Source organism: Myotis myotis, unplaced genomic scaffold, assembly GCF_014108235.1.
Source record: "Myotis myotis isolate mMyoMyo1 unplaced genomic scaffold, mMyoMyo1.p scaffold_m19_p_4, whole genome shotgun sequence".
Lineage (NCBI taxonomy): Eukaryota > Metazoa > Chordata > Mammalia > Chiroptera > Vespertilionidae > Myotis > Myotis myotis.
This window is the reverse complement of record NW_023416346.1, coordinates 26,994,100-27,018,924: the sequence shown is the minus strand read 5'-3', so window position 1 is coordinate 27,018,924 and position 24,825 is coordinate 26,994,100. Positions and strand designations below refer to the sequence as shown.

At 40.8% G+C, this 24,825-nt stretch overlaps 1 protein-coding gene and 1 pseudogene across 2 annotated transcripts; one reads left to right on the top strand and one right to left on the bottom strand.

The window, feature by feature from the left end:
* Positions 1-1,037: 1,037 nt before the first annotated feature.
* Positions 1,038-23,851, top strand: VGLL1 (vestigial like family member 1). Of its 2 annotated transcripts, XM_036305205.1 has the most exons (5): positions 1,038-1,121; positions 8,096-8,296; positions 12,641-13,060; positions 14,944-15,000; positions 22,557-23,851. In XM_036305205.1, exons 2-5 carry the CDS (start codon positions 8,113-8,115, stop codon positions 22,598-22,600), a joined length of 705 nt encoding a protein of 234 aa, XP_036161098.1. In that variant the 5' UTR covers positions 1,038-1,121; positions 8,096-8,112; the 3' UTR covers positions 22,601-23,851. The 2 variants fall into 2 exon arrangements, with proteins under 2 accessions (XP_036161098.1, XP_036161097.1); XM_036305204.1 differs by lacking the exon at positions 22,557-23,851 and having other exon boundaries at positions 14,944-15,101.
* On the bottom strand, positions 16,610-17,049 carry LOC118654054 (annotated as a pseudogene).
* Positions 23,852-24,825: the final 974 nt, after the last annotated feature.

Genomic DNA, 24,825 nt, shown 5'->3' with positions numbered 1-24,825 from the left:
TGTGAAGAGACCAAGCATGATCCCACCTTTTGCATTTGATGTTCCCTCAAATGTCAGAAAGCAGGTATCAACATGGTTTCCCTGCCCTCCCACCACCGCCCAGGGTTCTGCTCAAATTTCTTCTTATCAGAAAGCCCTTGACCACCCTATATAATTTATCACCTCACCCCTGCATTCTGAATTTTCCTGATTAATTTCTCTTTGTAATACTTATTGCCACCCCATATATACATGTAATATACATACGTATATGTACATACAAACATGTAACGTGTCTATATTTATTCCACGAAGGCAGAGATGTGGTCTGTTTTGTTCACTCTAGAACAGAACTCCCAGAATAGTGCCTGGCACACAGGTATTTAATAAATAATTGTTAAATTAATATTGTTAAAACAGAGAATGAGGGGAGCAAAGAGTGGCTTCAGGGTTTGGAGCCTGAATGATGGTGCCACTTCCCGAAGTAATATTGAAGATTTTTCAAAATGAGGATTGGGACCCCCTGCTCCAAACTTACAGCTGGAGTCCCTGAACTGCTTCATCTATTGCAGGTTCAGCAATGTCCTGACTTCCTCTCGGACCCACTGAAACCTGTGACAAATCTAGAATCCTGGGGGTCTGGGCTCTTCTCTTACCAGAGGGAAAGAGGGAGAAAATAGTGATAAATTAAACTGACTCTCTCAATTCCTGAGACTCAAAATGACATCAGTTTGATCCAAGCCTCACAACTGATGCTTCAGATGTTATTGACTCTGTGTGTGGTTTCCTGGCAAACAATTGGCTGCCTACTTTAAGAGACAATATCGCTAAGTGCTTTTTTTTTCATGCAAAAGAAAGAAATAAAAAAGAGCTACCTATTTTCCTCATTCCTGCAGGTGCCCAACCCGATTGACTTGTTGGAGTGCATTTTCTGCATTCTTAATAGATAGCTAGCAGGAAATGCCTTTTATAGCCCCACTAGAGTGGCAGAGAGCAGCAAGGGGTGGATACAAAATCCCCAGCCCCTGCTTCCGCAAGCACTAAGCTGCTCTAAAGAGGGCCAGGCATCAAAACGCACCTCTGACCAGCCATAGTTTGGCATCTGCATCTTGCTCTGGCTCAGCTGATGGTCAGGAATTAAGGTAGGAGAAGCTGGGGACTTTTTTAGTTGTGTGTTGTTTTGTTTGTTTGTTTTTTTTTTTTTTTTGTGTTTTTTTTTTTGTGTGTGTGTGTGTGTGTGGAGGAGGGATGGAAATTCAAATGGAAAGGAATGGGACACGGGAGTAAGAGGGTAGGGAGCTGTGAGCATCATAAGCTTTTTTCAACGAGATACAATCTAGCCCTTTTGGGGCTTTTATTCCAAGTGATCCAAAGTCTCTGACTCCCTACTCCACCTCTGGTGCTGGGTACCGGTTTGCAGAAGGATGGTAAGTGTGTCCGTGCATGCAGACTGTGGTAGAGTTGAGGCCAAACAGCTGGTATGGGATTCCATGTTAAAACATTTGTGCAGAGGATTGGGCAATATTTTGAGGTCTAGTTGAACACTTGGTGTCTGTATATTTTGTGTATTGGGGAAATTGTAAGCTAGGTGTACTTTTGTAACTTTGCTGTTCTCACTGCACAGCTGGCAAAGCTTGGCCTTGGGGTTTTGTTTGCAAGAGGATTTTACTACAAGCCAGGTACTTATACAGAAAATCTTCTCTAGGAAAGTCCCCATCCTTTCTCCTGCTTCACTGATATCCCCTCAGTTCCCGCTTTGCAGCATCCATTTCTAAGCAAGACCCATCCTGACCAATTCACTCATTAATAGAGACCCCTCACAGAAGGCTCATTGGAGGATGAAACTGCTCAAGTTTCTCCAAAGATGCACTTCTTAAAAAGATTAAGTCATGTAGCAGTTCTCTGAATTTCAACATCTCTCGAATACAGATCCTGTCCATTGCGATCCAAGTGCAGCCCAGAGAACTGTTTGTGAGCTGGATAGAGAAAAGTCACTCATGGCATTTCTTTGAAAGCATGTCAGTGTTTTGGGGAGGAACAGAGGGATAGAGGGTGTACTTGTGGTTTATTCAGGATCCCCAGTTCTAGGGTCTGAGCCCTTCAAGATGATAAAGCTGAGATGTTGACTTTTTCTATCTCTACCCTTTCCTGCCTGTGGCCAGGTGGCCTGTGGTCTCTTCCCAAGGAGAGTACGTGCTTTAGGGTCCTGAGGTCCCACGGGTCAAGCCAGCAGTTTCTCTCATGGTTTCAGGGAGACTTGGCAAAGATAGAAAGCAAGCTGTATCAAGCCTTAGCCTGGAGCAGTGGCCACAGGCAGTTCGGAGATTAAGAGTCCTACAAAGGTGCTAAGCGGCTCTTGAAGGGAGGCTTCAAAGAGAAGCCCGGAGGGAGGAGGGAGTACGTGAATGTTCTGCCCGCATTCTGTAAAAGAAACCAGATGGCTGGGTTAAGATCTTAGATCAAGGTCCTCTAGATATTAAAGTCCAAGCCCTCACCTTTGGTAGATGGGGAGACTGAGGCCCACAGAGGGAAAAGGACTATTAGTTCAACCAGGTAGACCAGGGGTCCTCAAACTTTTTAAACAGGGGGCCAGTTCACTGTCCCTCAGACCGTTGGAGGGCCGGACTATAGTTTTAAAAAAAAACTATGAACAAATTCCTATGCACACTGCACATATCTTATTTTGAAGTAAAAAAAACAAAAACGGGAACAAATACAATATTTGTATTTGCATGTGGCCCGCGGGCCGTAGTTTGAGGACCCCTGCGGTAGACAGTAAGCGACAATGGAAAAAGGACAGACATTGAAGCTAGAGTGACATGGGTTTAAATCCCAATTCAGCTACTACCTAGCTGTGTGGCTGGGGCAGTTTATTCACATTCTCTAAGCCCCTATTTGCTCACCTATAAAATGGGAATAATGATAGCGACTATGAGGGTTGTAAAGATTGGAGAAAATATGTATGTTTCTGTCACAAAGTAGGTATTCTGTAAACTGTAGCTTTAGAAAAAGTGCTGCCTCCACATTTATTATTTATAATTCACAACACCTTTGCTTTACTTAATTTTTTGAAATATATTTGACATTATATTATGTGACTTTACATGTTACATGTACAACATGTTAATTTGATAAATTTATATATTATATATGATTACCATGGTTTCCACAATTAACACCACTCATGTTTTATAATTATCCTTTTTAGTAGTTGGAATAATTAAGCTCTAGTCTCTAGCAGTTTTGATGATGATAATGTAGCATTGTCTATATTAACTGTACTGTACACTAGATCTTAAGGACTTATACACAACTTGTTGTAGATTTGTACCCTTAAACAACACCTGTTCCTGTTCTCTGGTCACCACCATCTTATTTTCTGTTTTTACAAGTTTGGCTTTTTAAAATTCCACATCTAAGTGATAACATGCAGTACTTGTCTTTCTCTAACTTATCTCATAATGTGCTCAAGGATAATACCTTTGCTTTTTTTCTACAACTCTGGGTTATCTCATAATGTGCTCAAGGATAATACCTTTGCTTTTTTTCTACAACTCTGGGTATGTGAATATATCATGTGCTTTGTCACTGAGGAATAATTTAGCTACAGCAAAATTCACAAATCTTAAGTGCTCAATCTGATGATTTTTGACAAATGTATACATCCATGTATAATCTTCACCCTCGACAAGATGTAGGACATTCCCAGCACCCCTGAGAGTTTCCTCCTGCCTTTTCCTAATCTCTACCTTACAGGTAACCACTTTTCTGACCTCTATAACCAGAGTTTGTGCCTATTCCATGTAAGTGGACTCATATAAGGTGTTCCTTTGTGTCCATCTTTATTTCACTCAACACGTTTTTGTGATTATTCCATGATGTTGTGTGGATTGGTAGTTTGCTCCTTGTGGTGAGCCGGCACAGCCATGGCATACTCAGCCCCAGGGCGCCTTATGTGCCATGCCAGCTCAGCCTGGTTCAGTGATCCTGAGTGGGGGGGTGAAAGGATTGAGAAAAGACAGACAAGAGAATGAAAGCTGGGTCTCGGTGGGACACTGCTCCCTGATGAGGAGACAGCGCCAGCACCCACAAGCCGTGTCTTTATTTTATAGCAGATGCCACGAGGCAAAGTAGGGGCGTGATCACGTTGTTTACAGCATTCTTATGAGTTCCAACCTCACTCAACTACATGCACCTGAACTCTACCACAAGGCACGTGGGGCTACGTGTTCGGACCATAGGTTCAAGCTTAATTGTGCTGGGAGGGCCCTGCCTTCCAGCTGGGACTTGCACGTGGCAATGAGAGGACCCTGTCCTTTCATTTGTCCGAGGTTTGAACCTGGCCAAAACACTGTAGCTGCACCCCATATCTCCCCCTTTACTTTTGTTTTTAAACACGCCTATTTACATTATCAAAAAAACTCTAAATAAATTATTCAAAACATCACAGCAAACTTCTGGCTATTAGCAAAACTATAAACAGCAATGTTACCAAGAGAACAAAACTCTGGCTAATAACAAAGCAATACCAATGCAAAATCAAACTACAAACATATCAACATTCTCAGGACATTCCACCCAGAGTCCTTAGATTTTAGCTCCGCAAGATTTTACAGAAAACTGACAGTTCACCAATGTTAGCACAACTTCCACTTGCTTTCTTAACATTTGCTTGGCCTCAGTCGCCATCTTCTTCAGCTGACTCCATGTTGATACCTCGGTCACTAGCGTAGTAAGATGCCGCTGATGCAAAGATGTCTTGATGCAAAACTAGACCCCTGGATCACGCTGTTTGGATGGTTGACCTCGACACTGAGTCTGCACCAGTCCCAGTCAAATCAGCCCTGTCCACGCCGGTGGAAGTCTGGTCCCTTCTCAGCTTCTTTCTTTAGCCGCTGCTGCATGGAAATGAGTAACCTTCGGTAGCTGGAGACTTCCAACTCTGAGTCTGGGGTCTCACATGGACCCAAAGTCCTAGGGAGCTATCAGGTTGCACAAGCAAAGATAACCAAAGCCTAGAAACAATGCAACTGCTGCAAGAGCTTACAATCTAGGTCTAAAACAAAAATTATTTCCTTAAACATCAACCACCACAGCCATCTGCTGCTTTACAGTGGCTTAAACAAAACCTAGGAGATTTCTACCTTATTTTATATCTTCCTATTCACTTATTTTCTACCGCTTATTTTCTACTACTTATTTCTACTTATTTCTCTATTCCTACAGCTTATTTCTACCACTTATTTCTCTTCTACAGCTTATTTTTACCGCTTGTTTTCTACTTATTTCTCTATTTCTACCACTTATTTCTACATTCCTACAGCTTATTTCTAACACTTATTTCTACCGCTTATTTCTACTTATTTCTCTATTTCTCCAGCTTATTTCCTACCACTTATTTTTTGCTTATTTCTCTACCTCTAACTATGAACTATAGGTCGGCTTGGCTGCTTTTGCCCAAACCTTTCCTGGGTTGCAACCCCTGCTTATTTCTACATTTCTACAGCTTATTTCTACTTATTTTCTACTGCTACCACTTATTTTCTACTTCTTATTTCTATATTCCTACAACTTATTTCCTACTCTCTATTTCTACGGCTTATTTTCTACTGCTTACATTCTACAGCTTATTTCTTATTTCTACCTTAGAAATTTAAAAATGCTCCAATAAGCATTGTTTTTAGCCTTACTTTCTGCTTTTAGCTTAACTTTCAGCTTTTAGCGTAACTTTCTGCTTTTAGCTTTACTTCTTATTTTCTTATTTTTGTTTCTTTAAGCTTACTCTCTGTGCGCGCCTTGGAGCCTCCTTTCACCTGACCTCTTTTAAATTTCCCCTGAACTCAGTCCCTGGTCTGAAGCCACTTCTTACAGCCAAAACTCAGGCCTTGGTGATCCTGAGCAGGGGGATGAAAGGATTGAGAAAAGACACACTTCGGCTCCCTACCTTATTTTTGTTTTTAGGCCTTCTTATCATACTTTTGCTTTTTAAACTTACTCTCTATTTCTACCGCTTATTTCTTACAGCTTATTTCCTGAGTTTCCCAAGTTTTACACTGAGCTAATATTACCACACTTCGGCTCCCTACCTTACTTTGTTTTTTGGCCTTCTTACTTTTGCTTTTTAAGCTTACTTTCTTATTTTCTTAGTTTTGTTTTTTAAGCTTACTCATTGCGCGCTTTGGAGCCTCCTTTCACCTGACCACCTTTTTTTATCTCCCCCGAACTCAGTCCCTGGTCGAGCACCATATGTTGCGGCCAAAGGGCCTGCTCTGGCGCTACTTGTTACGGCCAAGCTCAGTCCCTGGTCAGTCCCTGGTCGCAGAACTCAGTCCCTTGGTCAGACGCCAGCTCCTTTTATTATTGAATAACATTCCATTGTGTGAAAATGCCACAGCTAGTTTATTTGTTCTCTTGTTGACAGAGATTGGGTTGTTTTCACTTTGGGGCTATTTAAATAAAGTCACTATGAACATTCACATACAAGTCTTTGTGCGGACATATATCTGCACTTTTGATTATATGTACCTAGAAGTGGGATTGCTGGGTCATGTAGTATGGGTATGTTTAACTTTATATAAAAAACTACCAAACATTTTTTTTTCAAAGCAGTTGTCCACATGTTTTTTGAAATAATGATACAATGGATTCATTTTTCAAGTAGTTCCTGATTATACTTAGTGTGTCTGTCAACCAGGGGGAATAGATTGATGTCCTCAATCAAAGGCTTCTGTAGACAATATAGTCTGGTTATGACTGGGGCTAAAGTGATTCTGAAAGGAGAATTCTTTATAAAGCGTCCCCCGCTGACTGCCAGATTCCTTCCTAATGTCCCCATCATAATCTGTTGACACTTCTAGCAAAACCATAAAAGAATAATCTGCAGAATTCATATACTACAATCTCTTCATTTTACCCAAGAGGAACCTGAAGCCCAGAGAGGCCATGTGATTTCCCAAAAGTCAACCCCAGATCCTCTGACTCCTCTAATTGATATGATTTCCTTGCATTGTGCTGTCTCTGCATGAAATGGCATTCAGCCATTGTTCAATGAATACCTATACTGTGCTAGGTGTTAGGGTTAAAGAAATGAATAAGAAAAAGTACCATCCTAAAAGATCTTATAAACAGGACTATTCAACTATCCTCATTTCAGTATATTCACAAGAATGAATATATTAAAGGTGTCTTTAGCCTGAGCACAAGAGTGGCCAATGGTAAAGAAGCAATCCGATGAGCTACTTCCCCAGTTAAAGAAAGGCCACAGCATGTCTTGATTGCCTGTTCTGTGCCATTTACTGGCCTGAATGCAAAAGGACAGCCTCTGCCCTCCAGAAGTTCAAGGTAGAATACAATGATAGAGGCCAAGCTTAAGACAATTCAGTAAACAGTTCTTGAACATCTGCTCTATTTCAGGCCCTGATCTAGGTGCAGAAGATATGGTGGTGAGCAGAGCTGGCAATCTTTCAGATTTGCAAGAAGTGTGTGTGTGTGTGTGTGTGTGTGGTGTGTTTTGAGATTTGCATTTGGTTCAGAATATAGCTTTATGGAGGCCTTATGACTGGAGTGGTTTGTAATTGCTAGTTTCTAAGATTGGGATGGGGTGGGTGGGTGAAGGCCACCATCATACATAGATTTTGGTATCAGGAGGAGTGGGAGAATTTGATGTGTTTTATTCTCTCGTATGGAAGTAGTCAAGATGGAAAGCAATGCTTACTATGACTATTGAAATTGTCAATACACACTGGATTGCTTAGTCAGGGAACCTCATCCCTTTTTCCAGGAGGATCATGTAGTTCTGGGAGGAGGAAGGCACTTCCCCAGAAAGCAAGTAACCTCATGATTTGGCCTCATTATTATTATTTTCTTTCATTTCCTAATGCTCTTCTAGTCATGTTGCCAGAAAATTCTTCTTATTTGTAAGAAAGGGCCCCTTCAGTTGTTTCCTAAACACTGATCAGATCAGGCTCCTCAGCTGGTCCTCAGATCAGCACAGTGTGGTTGTTGAACTTGTACTTCGTAGGAGCTAACTTCTTGCCCCCCAAGGATACTGCTCATCCAAACTATAGCCAAGCCACTTGGAAAATAGTACCAGTAATATTTCTCATTTGATCTGCAGCTATTACCTGTATCACAATGGAAGAGATGATACAGAAGCCTATAAAGACTGAGTGGAATTCTCGGTGTGTCATTTTCACCTATTTTCAAGGGGACATCGGCAGCGTAGTGGATGAACACTTCTCCAGAGCTCTGAGCAATATCAGGAGCCCCCAGGAATTGAGCCCCGTCAGCCAGAGTGGAGATGTGATCCTGAAGAATGGTAAGCATGTTGTGGGGGAATAGGCTGGAACTTCCAATCGAGGCTATCACTGAAAGATAGTTCTCTGATTCTCTTAATGCACATACATATGTATATATTTGCTGAAGGCAAGCCATATTGTCAGAAGGATGCTGCCACCCCCTTCTTAGAAGTTTAATGTGATAATGGACACTGTTTAATCAAATTAGTTCACCTATTTCACTGTTTCCTCAATTGTGTCAAGTGCTGGGTGGATTAACTACTCGATACACAATAAGAGCACCGTAACTGTTTGCTATTATTACCTTTACCAGTATTATTATTATTATTATTATTATTATTATTATTATTATTATTATTTCTACTACTGCTGGCCTCACAGGGGCAGGATGACCAAAATATTCACAATATAAAAAAGCATGTCCCATATAGGTACACCCAGACTCCTCTCTAGTAATAGTGGATGATCTGATGGTCAGGGAAAGGGCCAGAGAGAGGTAGATGGAACCTTACCACATCCCTCTTTGCACTCTTAACAGTATCAGGGGTGTCTATTGCATTAACTATTTAGTAATTATTTTTAAATATACATTCTTATATCTCAAAACAATTATTTCAAGAGCTGTGTAAAAAATGTGCTCATCAAAATATCTAGGTTTGGAGAAAGCCATAAATAAGCTGGCAAGCCCTGCAGTATGGCTTTTATGGACCCTGGACACTTTGCTTCATAGGCACATTCCTCTGTAAAGATATGAAAAAGGACATTTTTTCCTAAAATGGCATAAAAGCAAATATAATCTAGGATGCATTCATTTCATATATTCATTATAATTATTATATTTATTTTTTCTTACAATTTTAAAGGCAGTTAAAATATTTTCATGGGCTCCTAAAAGTATTCATGGGCCCTAGACACTGTACCAGCTGTGCCTAATGGAGAAGTCACCCTGCTAGATGAATGTGATTTGATAGGGCTCTTTATCACCTTTTTGAAATGTGCAAATAGACCAGGGTCTGATTGATTTTTTAAAAATATGTTTTTATAGATTTTTAGAGAGAGAGGAAGGGAGAGGGAGAGAGAGAAAAACATCTGGCCCTGACCTGTCACCTTTTGGTGCATGGGATGATGCTCAACCAACTGAGCTATGCCAGCCAGGGCAGGCCTGATTGATTTAAGAGCTCTTCATTGCAGTTGCTGAGCGCACATTGAATGCCTTGCTCCCACTGGAAGATGTACATGCCTCCAAATTGGACACTTTGTGCAAAGTGGCCATGCAGGTCCTCTTTGCACAACCCGAGATAAAACATAGGAAGAGCTCCTGAACCTATGTTGTTAGAAGATAGGAGATGGGTTACTTTTGGGGATGGGGGTTGCTTTTGGGGATGGGGGCTAGTGACTGGATGTGGGCACGAGGAGGGCTTCTGGGATGGCGATCACGTTCTGTTTCTTGATCTAGGTGCTCATTACTCAGTTCGTGAAAATTCCCAAGCTGTACACTTTATTTGTAAATTTTTCTGCATGTGTGTTTTACTTCACAAAACCACTTTACAGTAGATTTCTATATCCTCACAGAATAGGAAACTGCAGGGTAAATGACATGGTGCATCACACATATGAGTGATAGACTGAAACCCAGGTCAGTCAGACTCCAGAGCCAATCTCTTGACTACTTCACTGTCCTTCCTTTGTAGACTCTGACAACACCCTGGCAAGAGAGTTAATAATGCCCATAAGAACTATAGCTAATACTGTTTATAATGGCTAACATTTACTGAGCACATACTTTCTGTGAGTGAGACCTCTTGTTAGGGGTGTCACATGGATGATCTCATTGAATCCTCATACCAACTTACTGGTTAACTCTCACTGTGTCCATTTCATGGTAAAGAAACTGAGGCTCAAAGAGTCCAGGATCCCACAGCTAGAAAGGGGCAGCCATTCACAAGCAAATCAGTTTGATTGCAGATTTTGAGCTCTTAGCCACTTTCTGTATTTCACATGTTCTGTATTTCATCTCCATTTTCAGTTGGGAAAAGGAATCTGGGTAAATCACCAAAACACTAGGTATCTCAGGGAAGTGATTGTGAAATATGGTGAGGGACTGAACAGTACCCCACCCCCACTCCCAGTGCCCAAGAACAGGACTGTCTCCTATAAGTTGTCCCTCTGTCTCTGGTATCATTTTTATCTTAGCTAATACAAACAATATAATGCAAAGAAGGCAGAGAGGAGAGAGTCAATGTGTGCAGATTGGGCAGGCCAAAGTTTGGACTTTCATGGTATAAGATGTGGGTGTGTGTTCTGAGGGATCTCAGTTTCAATGTAATCACAAAGCAAGATTTGTATTAAAGGTAGAGACAGAGAGAGGGAAAGAAAGAAAGAAAGAAGAAAGGATGGATGGAAGGGAATCCGGCATTTATGTGTTGGTCTTATCATAATTATGACCCAGAGTCACTGAGTCAAGAGGTTTTTACTTTAAAATAACTTTTTCTAACCACAAAAATAATGTGTTAATTTTTGAAGAATTTATAAAACACGGGTAAGCAATTAGGGCACAAAACCACGTGTGCATCTATGCACACATACTAAGTTTTACAACATAACATTATTTTGCACAAAATGGGTTGTAACTTTTTTCAATCGACAATAGTCATATATCTCTCTCTATGCCATTATATGTTCTACTACAACATCGAGAATATCCTCCTTATAGACATACCAAATCTATTAAAAGTTTTAGACATTTAGGTTATTGCCAATCTTTAACTGTATTATAAATGTCACTTTGAATCATTGTAGCTAAATTTATACATGCATCATTGATGTGAAATGTTAGGCAGAATGTCTGTGCCTTGTAGGTTAGGGCTTTTTTGCTCTTACATCTCTATGACATCGAAAAGCTAGGGTGGTGGGTGGGAGCACTCCAGTATCACTGGGTAGACCTCTCAGATGTTTTTATCTTGTACAGAATCCAGGCAAACTGACCATTCAGAAGAACTGAGAGGCACATGTGGAGGGAAAAGAGACCAGACAGCCTCTCCAGCCTTCCAATCTTCCTCTGTCTCTACACCCATGCCCCCTTCATCATCTTGGATAGTTGAGAGGTTCCAAGCTTTAAGTATCTGCTAAAACTCTCTCTTCTTCCCCTTTTGCTTGAATGGGTGTTGAGAATAGAGAAAACATCCATCATGAAACATCCATGTCATGAACTATCCTGGACTTCTTGAGAACTCAAATTCTGCTGCTATTTATAGGTACAATTAGAATTAGTGTTTCTGAGACCAACGGAGTCTCCATCCTCATTAGTTAGTCCGCAAGAAGAAACTAAGTTATTGCTTGATCTTGAATGCTTTGCTTATGTAGGAAGAGGTCCAAACAACCATTTCCCTACCCCATCACTTATCACTCCAGCTTAGATCCCTACATGGCTAATCTGCTTTGCTAACTTGGTCCAGTCTCCTAACATCCCCATGCCCCAAATTCCTCTTGAAAATGGGGTTTCAACCCCTAGATTTGTATAAGTGATGGGCACAGGCAAGTGTTACACCCCTTATAAAGTTCAGTGGAGTCTTCATAGTCTGTGTACTTAAAGGATCAGCTATAAAATAAAGCCAAAAAACAGCAACAACCACCCACAAATCACCTTTAATCAAGCAATCCTTCAAAAGTTTCCCTGAGGGGCTAGTTGGACAAGGATGCAAAAATGTATATACAAAGGTGTTCATCACAATGTTGTTAATAAACAAAATTGCAGATAACTGAGTTTCTCACAAATACAATGTTTGCTAGTCAAGTTACTACCTAATGATAGAATACTGTGCAGCCATTTAAAAAGCTGGTGTTGTCTCCATTCATGTCTATGAGGGATATTTGTAGTATTTTAATGATGTGAAAGCAGCCTTAAAAACAATATGTGATGTGAAAACAATGCATCCTTGGCCAGGTAGCTCAGTTAGTTAGAATGCCATCCCAATATGCCAAGGTTGTGGTTTGATCCCCAGTCAGGGCACATATATGAATCAACCAGTGAATGCATGAATGGGTGGGACAACAAATTGATGTTTCCCTCTCTCCTCCCTTCCTCTCTCTTTCTCTTTCTAAAATCTCTCTCCTCTCTCTAAAATCAATAAATAAAAATAAAAATAATACAATGCATACATGAATAAAAACAAACCTTAGTAAGAAATATACCTAAAGGTGGATAATGGAGATCTCTGGATATTATGATGAGGTTTTTTTTTAATCTTTTCTACATTTATTCACATTAAAAAATATATTATGTATTAACCAGAAAAATTAAGTTACTTCCATTTTGAAAACAATAAGTACACACCTAACATGTCTTCTAAATCTTTCCTTCCCAGATAGTGACATGCCTCCAAATCAGTGGCGTTTCTCTTCTCAGTGGACAAAGCCACAACCAGAAGTACCTTTTGCAAATGGCACCGTCAACTGCATCACCAATGGGTTTGGTCCCATGGCTATGGATCAGTACCCAGTGCCCCTGACTGGGAGTCCCTCTGTTCAGCCTGGTGATCTGTGGCATTTCTCCTCCTTAACCAGCCCAGGATCTCCAGAGCCAGAATATCCTCATGCCTTCTCTGCTGGGCACCTGGTTCCAGAGGCCCAGCCTAATGGGAAATATGAGTCCCTCCTAAATTTCTTCCAGCAAGAGAGATGTGTAGCCTATCCTCAGCAATCTGCCATGTGGGAGAATTGCAACTCCGCCCAGGCAGCCAGAAGCACGGGAATGCCCTTCAACCTGCCTTCCAGCTCAGCCCACTGTAAGTAAATGCTTGCCTCTCATTGGTTGGGGTTGACAGTGAGTTGGCATGAGGTGGGTTGTCAAGACTAATTGCTGCTACTCTGGACATGGAGTTTCTGAGGGACAGAATGCTCTGCTTAAATGTTCCATATATCTTCACTAGGCTTCAATGACATTCACAGTTTAATGAATAAGGGTTACATAGAGAGCCAGTCAGATGAACTTGACCTGGAATATTCATCCAGTCTGTTGACTTGGACTTATCCTAGAAAAACGATGGGTTGCTACCTAAAATTGTAGAGTCTGTATTCACATCACTGTGAGCCACCAAATAATCCATTTGTAAAACAGAACTCGGCGCTATACCTATAAGCTAAAACTCTATTCTTCAAACAGGTTGGCAACTTGCAATGATGTCAGGCTCAGTCAAAAAAAAGGCAATATATACCAGCCATCTGCTCCACACACTAAAATTCAAAGCAACTGTAGAGGCATCCTATTGCTTTCTGGAGACCATCACAGTGCCTGGTTTTCCTTGGAGCCTTGTTCCCTGATCATCACCCATCCTACTGAACTAAAACACTTCTTCACTTACCCACTCATTCAAAAAAATATTTAATTAGTGCCTACTAGATGAAAAAGTCCCATAAAAAAGATTCCTTTCTTTGTAAAAATGTGGGGAAGAATTGGCCCCGGGGTACATTTTCACCAAAAGAGCAACCCACTCTGCTATAAGATTTGCCTTTCACATGAAATACTGAAGATATACACTGAGTGGCTCAATATATACCACGTTCAAAGGCTGTTCAATAGCGTTGTTTACCCATATCTTCAGAAAAAAATCACTTCTACTGTCGTGGTAAACAACCTGCTTCCCTGTTTATAATGGTCTGGCCCTCTAGCAACTTCAGCGTGAAATTATAGCTAATTTGCCTACAAACATCAGGTGGTCATAATAATCTGGCCACTCAGTGTGTGTGTGTGTGTGTGTGTGTGTGTGTGTGTGTGTGTGTTGTGTGTGTGTGTGTGTGTGTGTGTGTATTAGTTATCTGCACTCTGGGTGAATTTTCTTTTATAGTTCTCAAATCCATACATATCTGTGGTTCTAGTGTCCCATGCCTGAAATAAATTGCTAAAAGCTGCCTTTACTCTGAACTAAGTATATAGTACACAAAGAGTCTGTTCAGCATAGTCTTCCTAAGTCAGACCTTGTATTCCATCCTAATGTTGAAAACATTTTCCATTAAGATACCAGTCCATCACTTACAGAGTTTGATTAAAAACGTACATATTTAAAAAGAGTAAATTATAAATGTCATGATTGGGAAACCTATGAAAATTCCCACCCGATACTCTGTCAAAAATCTGTTTCTACTATATTCAGAGGGAAGATTAGGCCAACTGTGTTTGTGTATATGCCAGGGTATATACACAGCAGAGTCCTGTTTCAACAGTTGGTTAGAACACAGATGGCTTAAATTATCGCCTCCCAAACATAACTCTATAGTTCAAATCCAATTCAGCAAATACTTAGTGAGCTTCTACTATAGGCAAAACTAAAAGGCAGGCATATTCTCAAATGTTTGTCACTGCAGTCTTAACTGCTGCAAAGTCTTAGCACTTTTCTGCTAATGTTGACATTAGTCATATTAATTGGTGACTGATGCTTCCAGATCTGTTCAGGAAGTTAGTGACACTTAATCAAAAACACTGCCTAGAAGATGGGGACAAGGCTCAGGGGACCTTAAAAACAGAAGCTTTTCTGTTTTTGTAGCATCTAAGAAAATATGCCAGGTGTCCACAAACCGAGGAGCAAGTGATTTGGAGGTCCTGGGGTACAACTGAGCACTTACTAACCCAGCCCTAGGAATTTCATTTTCAATCATATTTGTTCTTTACTAGGTAAGAAATATTTCCGCCCAGATTGTGGATCTGCCAGTGCCAGCCTTGCAAGTGGAAGTAAGTATGAGGTTCTGCTTTTGATAGTGTGTCTCTGTGTCCTGAGAACAAACTTGAGGAGAAGCTTGTAGTATAAAAACCAAGATTTTTAACAACTGAAAAGACCCTCATTTGTATTATTTAGTATTTTCATAGTTAGAACTTGTTTCATCAGAATCTCAAAGATTCCATGCACTCGGAATCTTATAAAATTCTTGAGCATTTTCTTATTTTGACATAGATGCAACTCTATTGAGTTTTTTAAAAAATCTGAGCTGGATTTAACTGAGTTTACTGAGGTGACCCAGAAAAATGAACAAGTTCATAATATTAGCTTGCTCTGTCCCAGATGTCCAGTTTTCAGTCAAGAACATAGGGCTACTCCAGAACTCTACAGTCAGGGAAATGACACTGGAGACCAAAGGCCAGGACTATGGGCTTCACACTCAATTTGAAAGTGGTGTCAGTAGGAACTTACAAATAAGGACAATCTGGGTGGAATGACATGAGGATTTTTTTAAAAGCCAGTGTAAAGAACTTTCATTGTAATAATAAAACTTGAAACTCATATGTAATGCAGGGGAGGTGGATGGGAAGTAGGCAGCAATAATTTCTTTCACCAAATCACTACACAGGACAACAAAGGAATAAGAGGAGGGGAAAAAAGCCAGGAAACTTTCAGCTCAGCAGGGGGAGGTGAGCATCAAAAAACAGGAGATGCTGAAGCTGTGATGACCAGCATCATTTTCTTAAGACAACACTCAAAGATTTGTCATAATGGCTAGGCTTTCATTGGGTTTTAAGTGTCTATAAACAGCACCTTCAATTTAAACTTTTGATTAAAGTTCTTAAAATTTAGAGAGTGGAGCCTGGATAGCTATGACATAAAAATCCTGAATATATATTAGAAAAAAACAACAACACCGGATTGGGGGTGGGGGGAGAGACAGGACACGAAGAAGGCTTCAGAGGTCTCTGATGGCCCTGAGATATGGATACCTATGGTGTCCAACATCGCAGTGAAAACAATTTGCTTTTAAAAGGCAGAGGGTTTAGGGGAGAGTGGGATGGGACAGTGGAGGCATGGGTTCTCCCCTCCCCACTTCAGTTTTGGGTAGGGCTCTTTTAAAAAAATATTTTATTGATTTTTTACAGAGAGGATGGGAGAGGGATAGAGAGTTAGAAACATCGATCAGCTGCCTCCTGCACACCCCCTACTGGGTATGTGCCCGCAACCAAGGTACATGCCCTTGACTGGAATCGAACCTGGGACCCTTCATTCCGCAGGCTGGCACTCTATCCACTGAGCCAAACCAGTAGGGCTTGGGTAGGACTCTTAATTCAACCCAAAGACATCTCTCAACTTGGAGATAATTTGGCCCTCAACAGTGCCTCAAGTCTGCTATGGCTTTGCAGGGCAGCAGTAAGAATGTTTAATATATAATAGATAAAAATTTCATCCAAAAAAATAAAATAAAGATTCTTGCATCCTCCCCACACCAATTCCTAGTCTAAAGTCAACCCATTACTTGTGCAGTTAATACTTGAGTAATATGTAATTGGAAACCTAGATCCAAAAGACTGAAACTGAATCTTCACCCCAAAACAAAAAAGAGTAACTTGAGGTTTATGGCAAGTAATTTAGGTCAACACACATACGAAGAGAAAGGGGAAGAGCAAAGCTGGGTGACAGAACACATTCAGTCGGAGCAGATGTTTATACAAAGTGTAGTGGAACATCAGGAAAAGCTCTGCACAGATTCGCGTGTGCGCGTTGGGGGTGCCAGATCCCTCCATGGCACATCCAAGCACAGGGAGCTCAGGGAGTAGGCCATTCCTGTCATTCCAGTTTTAGAAGTTCTACGTCAAAGAGAGTGGCATTGGGTGGGATGATGCCTTGGTGCCCAGTGGCACCATAGGCATAGTCTGGGGAGATCGTTTGGCTCTCTGACCCACACTCATGTGGGCAACCTCTTCCCAGCCTTGGATAACCTCCTGCCTGCCTAGCATAAACTTAAAGGGCTTGTTTCTGTCCTGGGAGGAATCAAATTTCTTTCCATCTTCAAGCATTTCCACGTAGTGCACGAGGCAGATCTGACCATGCTTTGGGAAGGTGCGCCCCTCTCCACCTGCACTCCCATAGCAGCGGGCGGGCTGTGGTGGCAGGCGCGGGTTGGGTGAGCAGTGCAATTGACGTCAGCGGCTGGACTGAGAGCAGACCTGGAGACTGAGGCTTTGCCTCCTCCCTCTGCGCGATGCCTCAACATGAGGATCTTCATGGCCTGGGTACAAATGTGGCTTTATTACTTACTATTTCAGGAACTTGGTTCCATTTCTTAACCTCTCCATACCTCAGTTGCCTTCTTTGTAAAATGAGGATTAAAATAGTGCCCACCTCAGGGTTCCTGTGAAGATAAAATGATAATATATGTAAACGATTTGAATTTATATCCTAATGTAAATTAGCCATAGTAAGCCACGAAACACACACACACACAACACACAGCATCTTGTATGCCAAAAGCTGTGCTTCATGCTGTGTTTGAGAGGAACAAAAGGAACAGCTACCACCATGGCACCTGATCTCAGGCACTTTACAGTCTAATGTGAAGTAGGTGGGGAGGCGGGGGGCAACATATAGGCCGTACTAGAATGTCAGTTCCTTGAGGGCAGAGACTTTGAGGGGTGTGCCGCCATATCCACATCGCCAGCACCTGCAATATTGTCTAGCACAGAGGTCAATGCATATTTTATGAATGAGTGAATGCTGGAAACAATAAAAACATTGATAAGGGAAATGGTACAAATATATTTGCCAATGTAGTTCAAATTATTTTGTTTGAAGCCCTTGTTTGAGAGTAACAAATAAACAAGCCACAAACCACCCTGAGTGATTAATTGTACATGCCCAAATGAGGAGATGGATTTAGGGCTAGTTCAAGAGCCTTAGCATGGCTGAGTCAGGTTTTGTATCAGTCTCTGCCCAAGGGAGTTAGCTCTGCTGGGCTTCTAATTAATGAAGTCAGGATTATAAAGTCTCCTAAATACTTGTTAATAATTTATACATTTTTAAATTATATTAAATTGTAAGCCTTAGAATTATTGAAAACTTGAGATGTTAAATTGTTCTAGGCCAAAAATAATAACAACATGTATGGGTAGTGACTATGAGACAGATACCCCACACACCATCCTGCTCAATCTTCACAATAACCTCATGATAGGCATATGAGTGTATCTTAGGCACTTTACACATTAGGTTTTCAGTAAATAGGGATTGAACAAATGAATAAATATTCCCATTTTATAAATGAAAAGACTGAGTTTCAAACGGGTGAAAAGACTTGCTTTAATATCACAGCAAGCAGCAGAGGTATCTCTGCTTTCACAGTGTCAAAATATGATCAAAATCATAAATTACAATAAATAAATAATAAAAAAGAATTTCAACTTAAATCAAGTATGTCAACAGTAAAAATTAGCAACTGGTAAGATTGTTTTACTGTATATGGGTTCACTGTCTATCTGTGGCCAGGACACTATCCTAGAATAAGCAGAGGGATGTAAAAGGCTTGGAAAGCATTCAAAGGAGCAATATTACCTTAGGAAAGGGGCAGGGAATGTGCTTTCATGTGGAGAGTGGTTAAGGAGAGGTGACTATTCTGCCACTTTGGCTCTGAGCAGAGGGAGGCAGAAGAGCATGACAACTGTGAAGGGGGCAACTTAGGGCTCTGAATAAAAGGATCAGGGAACACAGAAAGCCCATGATGCATGCGCTTAGTCAGTCTCCCAGTCTTGCCTGATGGTGAGAACCACAGGGAGGGAGTTTGTGAAATGCAGACTCTGCACCCTCACTTTTTGGTTTGATATACTTGGCGTGGAACTCAGTTGCCTCTGTATGTTTGATTATATATATATATATATATATATATATATATATATATATATATTTAAATATATTTTATTGATTTTTTTACAGAGAGGAAGGGAGAGGGATAGAGAGTTAGAAACATCGATGAGAAAGTAACATCGATCAGCTGCCTCCTGCACACCCCCTACTGGGGATGTGCTCGCAACCAAGGTACATGCCCTTGACCGGAATCGAACCTGGGACCCTTCAGTCTGCAGGCCAACGCTCTATCCACTGAGCCAAACCGGTTAGGGCGATTATATATATTTTATATTAACTTGATTTCAAAGTGAACTGGATGAACCTTTCAGGAGGAATTTGGTCGTTCTGAAAGATTTCCTATGTGAGGCCCCAGATAAATTTTTGTCAAAAGAAGGAAGGCAGTCTCCTCCTGTCCTTCCAAAATGGCCTAGTCCCCACATGTGGGCTGTCAGGTACCTCAGAAGCAGTGACCATGTGGAAGAGAAGAGCAATCAGCCAGAAGGGTAGTCAGATTTTCTCAAGGTGATTTAAAAACTTTGGTGCCAAAATTTTTAGTGAATTTTATTTTTTTCATTTGTAGAAATAACACTGGATGTATATAGCTTCTATGTCCACAGATAATAATAGCATTGGTATTGCTATTTGCCAGACTATATATGAATAAAACTGTCTTGGTCTCTCTCCTTATAGAGTCTAGTGGGAAAGGCAACCCCTCCTCCAATAAAAGGAAAAATAACAAATTTGTAAGTTATGACTAAGTGCAGTGAAGGAACATACAAGATGTTGAAATAGGGAAAGATGGGGGCCGACTTTGGATAAAGTGGTCAAAGAAGACTTCTTGGAGGAGGTGACATGTGAACAGAGGCCTGAAAGAAGTGAAGGAGCCAGCTTTAGGAAGAGTTGGGGTAGAGATGGAGGAAGGTTGAGTAAGCTGCCCCTTGCAAAGACCCAGAAGTATGAGAGGAATGGGTGAAAGATCAGTGTGGCCAGTGTAGTGAGAAGCAGAGTAACACAAAAGCAGGCTGGAGAGGTAGACAGGGACCAGATGACAGAGGGTCTTATGGGTCATTTTGAGAATTTGGATTTTATATTCTAAGTGATTTGGTGAGCCCTGAAAGACGCTTATTAAATCCAATGTCCATTTAATGAGGTCACAAAAGCTGTGGTAGAGAAGATAGATTGAAGAAAGGCAAGAATGAAAATAGACCAGTTTGGAGGCAAGAAGCATGAGAAGATGATAACCTGGATTAGATTGTAGGAGTGGAGATAGAAGTATATGTCTTTGATATCTATTTGGGAGGTTTAGCTCTTAGGATTTGCTAATGCTCTGGATGAGAGTGGCAAGGAAAAGGGAAGAATCCAGATTAGCTCTTTGGTTTACTGTTTGAGCAAGTAGGTAGATTAGTGGTACAAAATGGATCAAATAATATCAAAATGAGGAAGACTGTAGGAGACACAACTGTGTTGTGACCCTGTAATGTCTGAGGTGCCTATAAAGTACCCAAGTGGATGTATCTTTTATTTTTATTTTTATTTTTTTTAATATATTTTATTGATTTTTTACTGAGAGGAAGGGAGAGAGAGATAGAGAGTTAGAAACATCAATGGGAGAGAAACATCGATCAGCCGCCTCCTGCACACTCCCTACTGGGGATGTGCCCGCAACCCAGGTACATGCCCTTGACCGGAATCAAACCTGGGACTTTTCAGTCCGCAGGCGTCGGCTCTACCAAGTGGATGTATCTTTTAAATAGTTGTATATGTAAGTATGGAGTTCAGAAGGGAACTCAGTAAATTTCTGAGATTGTTTGGTATATAAATGACATTTAAATCCATTGAATGGTCCCCTAGGAAGAGAGTGTAGATACAGAAGAAAAAAGGGCAGAAGACAGTTCTGGAATGTGCCAATATTTAGAGGTTGGGAACCCAAGAAACAAAAAAAGGATATGACAAGGAGCAGTAAGTGTGTGAGAAGGAGAACCAGGAGAGTGCGGTATTAAAAAAACTAAAAGAAGATAATTCAAAACAGAGATTGATCAACTGTATCAAAGGCTTCTGAGAGATAAAATAAGAGAAGGGTAGATAAATGTCTATTGGATGTGGCATCAGAGATTTTGATAACCTTGTTAAGGGCAATTTTTGTTATGTGATATGTACAGAAACCAGATTGGAGTGGGTTGAAGAGTGAATGGGAGATGAGAAAGGGGAGACACTAGTGCCAGCAACTTCTTAGAGAAGTTTAGCATTGAGGGGGTAAATAGAAATGAGGTAGTAGCTAAAGAGACTAGTGGTGTAGGGGGGGATTTTTTAAAGGCAAATATTAGAACCTATTTGTATGGTAATGGGAAAGATCCAACAAAGATGAGGAGTTCGATGACGGAGGCGAATGAGGATAACTTCATGGGTGAGGTCATGGAGGAGATCTAAGGGACATAAGGAAGCATTGCCATTTGCTAGGAAGAGAGAACATTCTACTGTTGAAAGTGTACCAAAAAAAAAAAATAAATAAAGATATAGGTACAAATATATTTATAGGCTTGTTTGTAGGGAATCTATAAGGTACTAATCAAATAATTTATATTTTCTCCTTCAACTATGGGACAAGATCATCAGCTAAGACTGAGAATGTGTGATATTGGGCACTGGGAAAGCAAGCCTTCTGGTAGACAGATATGAGCAGGATTTCTGAGTGCTAATCTCAAGTCTGAGATCATGAGTTTCATGTGGAAACAGTTAGCTGGGTTGTGTGATTTTCACCAGTGTTGTTACATTAGTGTAATGCACAGAGAAGGCAAATTGTGAGGCTCAGCCAGGGTTAAGGTTTTGGCAAGTGAGTATGATGGATCAAGAAAGAGGAAAAGGAGTCTAGGGTATTACAAGTGAGTGATTATCACAAGGGACCATTGTGTCTAAGCTGCACAAAGAAGGAAACAGACAGATGGAGGGTAATGGGTGGTGGAGGTTGATGGAATGGAGGATTAGATTATGTAAAAATGCAGTAATAAGACTAAGCCAATGAAATGGGAAGTGGTGGTTGGAGAGTAGATGTTTGAAATTGAGATGACAAGGGTACCATCTGTATAGATGATGACAAAGTCTAGTATGTGACTATGGGAATGTCTGACTGAGGTAAAGTAAAAGGTCATCAGGGATGAGGAGAATGACAAGAATCACAGAAGTGAAGCAAAATAAGAACCAATATCTACCTATAATGGAAGTGCTATTATTATGCAGTTAACAGATAGAAAAATTGAGGTTTACATAGGTTAAGTAACTTGCCCAAAGTCAAGGTGAGTAAATGCCAGAGTCAACTTTTTCTGACTTCAAAAGTCTTGGCCTTATCCAGTAAGCTTAAGCTGTAGTGTGACCACAAATTCCTTTACTACAAATAAAGACATTGCCTCTTTAACAAAATAATAGCTAACATTTACTGAGCATATATATATGCCAAGCACTGTTCTAAGGGCCTTACATGTGTTTAACTCACTTAATCCTTCCAGAATCTTAAGAGGCAGGTATCATTAGTACTCACATTTAACAAATGGGGTAAGTGGAGTTCAGATAGCCCCTAGGTTAACTTGCCCAACGTCACACAGCTAGGCAGTGGTGAGGTCAAGGTTCAAACCTGTATTCATTTAACCCCCAGAACCAGCTTCTTTCTCATCATGCTTATCTTGTTTTTCAGAAAGCCAGTCTCCAGAGAGAAGAAAAGATTTGTTCTTTTATTGAACTTCAGTTTAAAGAAAAGAATTCCTTTTTCCAAACCTGCTCATGATTTTCTACTGTGAAACCAGAGGATCTAAATACAACACGGTCCTTTTCTCTTTTTGTCACTAAAGAGCACAGAGTCTAGAGCAAGTTTCCTTTCTCCCTAAAATTGTACACTTCTCTTCCTTTGCACCTATGCTCTATGGCAGGGGTTTTAAAATTTGTTAAGTGATTCCCCAGCACATAAAATCATTAGAAAAGCTATTCAGGGATGGGAAGCATGGAGGCCCACCTGCTTGCTCATCCTACCCTGCCACTGCACCACTGCTCTCCTACTTAGAAATCATAGTATGCTTACTCTCTACCAGAAGGATCTTTCAAACCAAGACAGACAATGGGGTATTCTACGAGGTTGTCCCACTTTTCCAATTGAATAGAGATACCAGGATCAGTATTAAGCTTTCCAACCTTAACCAGACTGTGATCAGCTTCACGCCTACCTTTACCAAAATCAAAATGAAAAAATGGGGTGGGCAAGGTAATGGGTTGAGGCTGTCCATTCCGTGCATCCTCAAAGTCTAGACGAAAACTGAAAAGGTCTCAGGCTGACCTTGATGAATGAAATAGTTTCACTTGGAAATTTGGATTCCTCACTTCTAAAAAAGTGATTCCTACTGGAATTGCTGAGAAATCCGAGGACTAACTTATTGAAGTTAGTTAGCAAACTGCCTCATTCCAAGTTGGACCTAGAGTAAGTTTTGTATCCCAAGCATTTCTTAGCCTCAGTTCCATGAGTTCCTGTCTGCCCTCAGTCTGAGGGTGAGGACTCTGGCATCTGATACTCCACAGGTATTTATTTGGACCTTGGCGGCACCTTGCAGCTTTCCACAGGGGCCAACCTAATTTACATAAACAACGTAACATTTCCTTTAGCTCTTTCACTGTAAGTGACATCTGGGAAAATTAACTTTTTTTCAGCACAGAACCTTTGGGGCCACCCATGTAAATAACACACAGTATCTTAGATGAATTAGAGGTGAAAGGAAATGGTTGGTCCAAGACATAGCAGCAAGACCTCCCTGCAGATTGTTCCTAGTAAAATGACAAATTTCTCTAAACTCATTAATCTCTCTAACGTAGTAGACAACCTTGCGTCCACTGTGAGCTTGATACTTAACATATGACAACCCTGGAAGCCCCTGCAGTCAATGTTCCCCATTCACACTCCACTTGTTCCTTTGTACTGCTTAGAGGGTAAATAATAAAACTTCAGTTTTCTGAATTGTGCTGTTCTTTTTTTAAAAATATATTTTTATTGATTTCAGAGAGGGAGAGAAAAATAGAAAATGATGAACAAAATAGACCCAGAGACATAGAAGCATGGAACAGACTGATGAATCTCAGGGTGGGGGGTGTGTGGGGAGATTAATGGGGGAATTTATATGCATATATGCCTAGCCCATAGACACAGACAATAGTGTGTTGAAGGCCTGGGAGGGGTGGGTGCAGGGTGAAGAGGATCAGTGGAAAAAGGGGAGGCATTGTAATATTTTCAACAATAAAGATACATTTACAAAACATAGATGTGCCCCACTTTATTAAAAAGTTCAATATGTAAAAATCTTTAAAAACACAAATATCAATGATTAGAGAAAATCATTGATTGGCTGCCTCCTGCTTGGCCTGTACTGGGGATTGAGCCCAAAACCTGGGTATGTGCCCTGACCGGGAATCAAACCATGACCTCTTGGTTCATAGGTCAATGCTCAACCACTGAGCAACACCAGCTGGGCTGGATTACACTTAATTCTAAATTCTTTCACATCCATGATCTTATGCAAAGTTTCCAATAACCCTGGGATTGGCATTATTATCTTCACATAGTACATGTGGATACTGAGAGTCAGAGTTGATAAATGGCTTGCCAAGATCTCATAGCCAGGAGTAGTGCCAGTGCTGAAGACATGTCTGACCTCAGAGCTCTTTTCTCTCTAACACAGTGGTTCTCAACCTTAGCTGCACATTAGAATCACCTGGGAATCTTTTTAAAATCCTGATTTCTGGGCCTTATCCTCCGGAAATTCTGTTTCTTTGTTACTAATGTTGTGGCCTCAACCCATAACAAAGAAACAGAATTTCCGGAGGATGAGGCCCAGAAATCAGGATTTTAAAAAGATTCCCAGGTGATTCTAATGTGCAGTCAAGGTTGAGAACCACTGCGTCTAACATAATACTTATCAACATCA